This window comes from Pyxicephalus adspersus, chromosome 4 (assembly GCF_032062135.1).
Source record: "Pyxicephalus adspersus chromosome 4, UCB_Pads_2.0, whole genome shotgun sequence".
Taxonomy (NCBI): Eukaryota; Metazoa; Chordata; class Amphibia; order Anura; family Pyxicephalidae; genus Pyxicephalus; species Pyxicephalus adspersus.
In genome coordinates, this window is record NC_092861.1 from 32,777,413 (window position 1) to 32,785,022 (window position 7,610).

At 36.7% G+C, this 7,610-nt stretch overlaps 1 protein-coding gene across 1 annotated transcript in view; it reads right to left on the bottom strand.

Annotated features, from left to right (window-relative positions):
* Positions 1-4,420: 4,420 nt before the first annotated feature.
* The window catches only part of KLHL6 (kelch like family member 6), a gene marked incomplete in the record, with an annotated part of 22,060 nt that continues 18,870 nt past the window's right edge, over positions 4,421-7,610 (bottom strand). The window contains 4 exon segments of the mRNA XM_072407758.1: positions 4,421-5,007; positions 6,111-6,122; positions 6,907-7,113; positions 7,508-7,610. Coding sequence (XP_072263859.1) covers positions 4,523-5,007; positions 6,111-6,122; positions 6,907-7,113; positions 7,508-7,610 — 807 coding nt within the window.

Here is a 7,610-nt window from a genome sequence, read left to right on the forward strand (position 1 = left end):
CCTGCTCCCTGGAACTGTGCCAAAAGTCGGGTGCTGCGAGAGGAAGGCTGGCCTGTGTGTGGAGGTAAGTACAACTTTCAAAAATACAGAATTTCCGAAAATCCGGCACTCCTCAGGTTGACAGATTTTTGAATGTCAACTGTATCTAGAGCACAGACATCAGTAATAACTCGACAGAGGTATTTCTCAACTTTATTCAGAATTATATAAAATGTTTTAGATAAAGTTAGCCTTTAAAGCGCATCTTTAGAAAAAAATCATCCCCCATTAAACTGTACCTCCTACCCCCCCCCCCCCCCCTAAACTAATTCTTCATGCTTTTATGTTTATTACTCAGCTTGTGAAGACCTAGATACTCACCCAAATCTGACATGTAAATCCCTTCATTTCACTGCTTCTAGGTGTAGGGAATTAAATTATCACACTTTAGATGCTGGTAGTTCCCTAACAATCCCCTCTTGCTCATGTCATTTTGAAAAGACACCGCTTCTGAGCATAAAGTGTCCATGTCATGCAGTCAGTGATGTGGACATCCAAAGAAGGACCAGAAATAAACAATGGAAAAGAAAGGCCAGTGTTAAAGTGTCAAGTAAATAGTGAAAGTGTTGATAGTATTTAATGTCAGCACCCAGTTAAACGGGGTGGGACAAAGGTGTTAAAGGGGGGTCCTGGAAATTTGCTGGAATTTGTATTGCCTGCTTCTAATATGCCAATGACACAACTCTAATGATTAAAAATGAGAAGGTTTTAAAGAATCCAATTGTTTATTGTATCATAGGAAAGCACATAAGTTACCTTGCTGCTCAGTCATATCAACTTTCTACATATGAATGGAAGCAGAAGACTTTTACTTAGTTCTTATTTTAATGTGGATAGTGACTGCAGTCAGGAAAGCAAAATTGCTTCAATTCTTTGGAAGACCAGTATGGCACAGGCAGAGAGAAGCAGAGATCTTGCATTGTCAACAAAGGTTCATATTGGCAAAGGTTTGGTCTTGTGAGCTGTAACATATAAAATAGATTTATATACAAAAATTATTGCAAAAGAGGAAATTGACAAATTTTAACCCAAAAGCTAAATTGATGTAGACATGCAGATAATGCAGACTTTTATTAAACATGCAGTAAACAACCAATTTTGAGATTATCCCAGAGGATAATATGTTTTAGATGTTGTTTTTCAAAGTGTCTGAAATCTGTATACTGCTCTGGGGTAAACATCAAGTATTTCAAAAGCAACCTTTCCAAATGCATTTTACAAAATAATATTTTAAACAATACCAAACCATACAGCCCCGAGGCAGTAAAAGAGCCTTCAGTTCACTGATATTTGATTTAATATATGAGAAAATATCTACAAAGAAAATAGGCCTGGACTGCATCTTAACATTGTTCTAGCAATCCAAGTCCACATTGTTACATATGTAGATAGCTTTATCAGTTTTTTTTATATATCATGTATTGGAGAACCATTGAGAATAAAGGTTCTAAAACAAGATCTCAACTGATCAGAGGAAACTGGCCACACAAATAATAGGATTGCAAGAGGAAAGTCATAGTATGAATTCCATCCATGAAATGCATATAAGGGACAATACAATACAGGATTACCTTTGTAAAACAGACCTATATTGTCTATTGCTGAGTACTAACACTGAACTAGATAACCTGGTAATCACAATGAAATACTTGCACAGATGTAATCCTAAAAGCTAAAATATGATTTAAGCTTTACCATGTAAATTCCATTTTTTCAGTAATTTTCTATATTTCCTAATTTGTTGCTTTCACTAAAATAACGCATTGTTATAATGACATGAAGGTCATTTTTCAGGAATGTTCTGTTATAGCACATTCATTTGTTACTGTCTTCAAATATTGTGCTTCTGGATTGTCACATTAGCTTTCAACTACAACACCCATGCTTTGTTTCCATAAATGACAAAAGTCTTTCAAGATCATTTCCAGTGACAAGCACACGAATGAGTGCTGTACACACGGTGCAATTCTGTTCTACTGAGAGGGGAGGGAGGATTGCAAGCAGCACCCCTCTGTGCTTGCATCTATAGGAATGAACAGTGGTTGTACCCAATCGGTCATCAAGTGATCCACTATGGCAGATTGATCAACAATGTCTGAGGTCCACAGTACACGTTAGATTTTCAAATTATTCCTGAGACAAATGGTTGCGCTTGTCTTGAGCTAGACTCATTTAAGGTGTGCACATAGTGTAAAAACTGAAGTGTATATAAACAGAATGTGGTTGCAAAGAGGCTGCCGCTCAGATTTAAAACAAAAATATAAAAGGTGAAACAATTATCCCACTTTTTTATGATACAGAGAGCTAAAGTAAACTAAATGTGTTTGAGTTAGGGTTTTCCATTTTCTTTATATTTGTTTACATTTCCAATTTAATATTCATCACGATACACGGTCATGATACCTATTCTAAGCAGTGCACTGTGCAAATCTTTAGCACCAATAAATATCTATATATAAATGACTGGAATACTAACTGCAATTGACAAGAAAATTTAATGTTGCCTGGATTGGTGCAGTTAAGTATGCAAAGTTTCAGTGTTCACTTCATCAAATGTATTGAGAGTATATGCTCAGTAAAAAATGTTTTCGATCTGCATTCAATCAGAAATTAGGCACACTGACAGCAAAACAATTTTTTACTGGGGTGGAGAAAAGTTGAGATACATAAAGATGCTAAATATTTGCCATCCAAGATTGTCCCAGGCGAAAAACCAAAGTCTGCACATATGCCACTCAATGATCCATTCTGCGGAATCTCTGAATGACCAACAGCTAAAGTTAGCTCCTTTTAATAATGGGGGAGCACGCAGCAGGTGCCTATCATTCATCTACCCCCCCCATTTTCCAGAGAATAAACAGTTAATGAACTAACAATAATTTCCAGTGACCGTGATCCAGCATCCATATGTAGACTATTGTTTGTTTTTAATTGCTGTCCGTTTTCCACTGAGGAGAAATGTTTTTCTCCCTTTTTCTTGCGACTGACCATGACCATGACCATGAACAGAGATAAAAAAACAAAACAAATTATTAGTGGTTGGCACATTGATTTATTCTATTCAAAATGTTAAGAATTTACACTTTAAAGCAGAACTAAACCTTCATTACGCACAATTCCCTGTTACCTGACAGCCATCCTCTTTTTTCTTCTCTTCCTGGAAATACCAGGGTTGGGCCAGGCCAGGGTGACGCAACTCTAATGCAAGCCCATGGGAATTAATTCAGTCCCAACATGTGCAGGGGAAGCCCAGATTGACAGGTATCCATTTTTGACAGAGGAAATATTGCTGAATGGGCATGACATGTCCTTTTCTGCAATAATGCCCTGCCAGATCATGGATTTTAAAAGTGGGCGTTTAATTCTGTTTTAGGCACTGCAATTAGAAACAGAAATAAACAACATGTGCCAATACAAATCAGTGCAAGGAAGATTCATGTGTTCATTTCAGCAACAAAAATGTATTGACATGTTTAAAATATCATTAATATAGTTAACAATAGCGTATACATACAGTCCTGCTGCTGCTACAAAAACAACTCTGACCTCACTGTTATACTCAGGCAATACCACCAGCTCGTTGACCTTGCTAGGTCCCAGCAAAAAAGAGAATACTAACAAACAAAGAATTTGTGACATGTTTCGTACTAAACGTGCTTAGTTATAAGGCTAGCCCTATGATTAAGTACTGTTAGTAGGAAATGAGTCAAGGTACTGTTATCTTTCTTTTTTGTGTTAAAATGTAAATAAAGCACCTGCTGAATATTGCAACCCGCTGACAACTCCTTATTTATGAGTATTCTCCAAAAGTTAACCATAGCACATAGTTAATGAAAAAATTAGAAACAGAAATAAACAACATGTGCCAATACAAATCAGTGCAAGGAAGATTCATGTGTTCATTTCAGCAACAAAAATGTATTGACATGTTTAAAATATCATTAATATAGTTAACAATAGCGTATACATACAGTCCTGCTGCTGCTACAAAAACAACTCTGACCTCACTGTTATACTCAGGCAATACCACCAGCTCGTTGACCTTGCTAGGTCCCAGCAAAAAAGAGAATACTAACAAACAAAGAATTTGTGACATGTTTCGTACTAAACGTGCTTAGTTATAAGGCTAGCCCTATGATTAAGTACTGTTAGTAGGAAATGAGTCAAGGTACTGTTATCTTTCTTTTTTGTGTTAAAATGTAAATAAAGCACCTGCTGAATATTGCAACCCGCTGACAACTCCTTATTTATGAGTATTCTCCAAAAGTTAACCATAGCACATAGTTAATGAAAAAGTACTAGTCTAAAATATAAGCCCTGAGTTTGGCGGTGGGATGCAACATATTTTACAAGAGAACAAAAAAGACAAAATAACAATTCATTTTAAACAAATGTTCCTCCAATCTCCATAATTCTGAAAATGATTGAAATAAATTAAAAATAATCTAAATATTAGATAGCTTTGATGAGTTGTCCTCTGTAGTTACACAGAAACAGCTCCTGTGACAATCCTGCGAATGTGTGTGTAGGATTTCCTTATTGTAACACTGCTGTGATGGGAGACTCCTCGGGGGAGGACACATTCTTCAGTTAGTTTTTCTGTGTCAACGTTCCAGCATAAAACAGTGGCAATGACCTCATTTCTCTCATCTCTTCCACCTGTGATAAATATTTTATTACAACATGCAGCTATTCCACAGCTCGCTCTTTCATGGCTGAACTTTGTCACCAGACACCAAGTATCTTCCAGAGGGCTGTATGAATACAGTGCTTTCATTGCTCCACCTGCAAAGAAAATATCTGCCATTACATCATGTATTGGGATGCAAAGCAACACAACCCATGCATTATATGGATACCCAGTACTACCAGCAATACCCAGAATAAGATAACTTATTGGGTTGTAGAGACCTCCACAGATCCCTAAGGAAGACTCTAGAGTCTTGATGGTAAAAGTTGATTCCCTGTCTGGTCAGGTGACCTTGTATTTCTTAGCTGCAGGTATGGATCTTGGCCTTGTCTGGTCTATGCCTGCATGGTGAATGGTGAAAGTAGTAAACTGAAAAAACTATTTTTGTGCTTCTGTAAGTGTGTCTCTTGTTGGCATATGAGCCAAGGAACACAACTGATTGGCTCCTTATTCTGCTCCCTCACTTTTCTACTCTGACTTCTTGTACAGGTGACTGCACTGCTTGAATTAAAAAAAATTACATCAGAGTTGTACAGATGACAATTACGGTTTGTTTGCTGTAACCCAGCAGCAATAGATATGCAAAGGCCTTTGGATGACTGTAATATTATATACCCAAGTCATTCAGGCATGAACAGTAAACAGTGCTAGTGATAATCAAAAGCCTTATAAAACCAATATATGTGCTGATATAATTACTTAATATTGTACAGGTTCTTCATGTTCAGAACAATCTGCTAATGTCTCTAGTTTACCAAAGCACTTATTTGTACATCCTGTATCTGACCCATTGTTTGTTTTTTTGTTTATTTTGTCTTTTTTACATGGTTTAGGTAACCTTGTCAAAATATGATCAGTGTAAATTGCAAAACCATCATAAACATGCTCAAACGATGGTTTTACATAAAACTCCTAAGACGTGTGTTCAGTAATTGCTGCTGTAGACATCATTAGTGCTTGTTTCCAATGCCAGAAGAAGGAATGAGTGCTGTGCAGATGGCAGTGTTCTGTTTATGGAGAGCAGAGAGGGGAGGACAAGCGGGAGACATCCCAGTGCATCCTCCCAATCAGAAAACAACAGGTAACATTGGAGGAAAGCTGCACAGACACAAAATATTTATCCAAGGCACTTATACACGTTATTCTCAGGTGACAGAAAAATTGCATCTCTACACAGTTTAAGACAACATCAGCCGGTGTCAGAACTGATATTTTGCAATTGCCTTCTTGGCTGTATTCCAAGGGCCCATTCATCCCTTTGCATGCCTTCTTTTAGACAAATTTCAGTAAAACCATCAGTGGCCAGGCTATAGACATGTAGGTACTGCCTCAGTGTTTTACATTTGAAGACTGTAAGTCTGGGATGTAAATGCCTAAAGACGGAGCAGGTGAGCTAAAGCTGCTGGGAAACCAACTAGAAATTACTTTAGTGCTACTGTTATGAACTTTGATGATGAAAAGCTCCACAAGCCTATGTTAAAGTTACCTTGTTATGAATATGTAAATACTTCATGTCTGAATTCTGGCCAAACCTAACACAAAATAATGTACCTAAACAACTTTTTGGAATGCACACACCACAAATCCCAGAGTGATCATATCTGTTGATTATGTGTTATAATTCAAGTGTATTTGATTTGACTTTACACCTGCATTTGGGTTCCTTTGGATGACTGTAATATATATAGCCAAGTCAATCAGGCATAAATAGTAAACTGTGCTAGTAATAATCAAAAGCCGTATAAAACCAATATACGTACTGATATTATTATTTAGCATTGTACAGGTTCTTCATGTTAAGGACAATCTGCAATGGAACCAGAACAATGAATGGAACCACAACACATATGTAAAGGACATCATTATAATTTTCAACATATGTGATCACAATCACAAAGGATTACCTGGGTGGGTTAGTATGAAAACATAAAATGAACTTTCTGCAGGAACATAGTAAAGTACCCAGCTATAATCTGCTTTCTTTAGCGCACCCAAACAGCAAGGTGAAAGATACACTAATATCTCTACTCAGTAAGCCAAAAAGCATTAGCTCTTAGTAACTTATCTGATTCTAACAATAACCTCAGTAAAATAAATGAGATTGGTTACAGAGATATAGGGCACGTTTAATGAATAAACAAATTTGTGTACAGATGGCAAGCAATAGAAAAACACACCTACCTCTGTCCAGCAGTTGTGAAATGGGTCATATGCTTCAACACTGTATATTCTCTGATTGCCATCAAAGCCACCAATTGCATACACTTTACCACACAGTGCCGCCATCTTGTGCCTCCATCTGCCCATATTTAGAAATTCTATTTGTATCCACTTATTGATTGATGAGTTATATTTCCAAACTTCTTGCTGTGTTTCTTTTCCACCTAAAACAACAAGTCATTTGGACATTGTGGACTACAAGTCTACAAGATACAAGATATAGAAAAACATTTAAACAGTAAAAAAGACCAACTTTGATCAAATATGACCATATGTATACATATGTGTAGTTAGTAGCCCAACACTCTCCTTGGAACTGGAAATCCTAGGTAGTCTTGTCTCCAAATTCTACATCCAGACATCCATCCATATATATATATATATATATATATATTAGGGACTGTGTATCAGATTTCCAGAAACAAAATGAATAAAAGAGCATATTTTAAAAAGTGACAAGCTGGGTAAAAAAGTAACATGAAGTTATCTGTGGTTATTAAGTGGTGTCAGGCCATTTATACCCATAAACAGAGTTTATCAAAATATCATCATACATGCCTGAAATGTAGACTTCATTTTTAAAAGTAATGCAGGCAAACTCCACCCATTTTTTATGTTCACTTTCACTTTCTTGTTCAAACACGGGCAATTTTGCAACCTC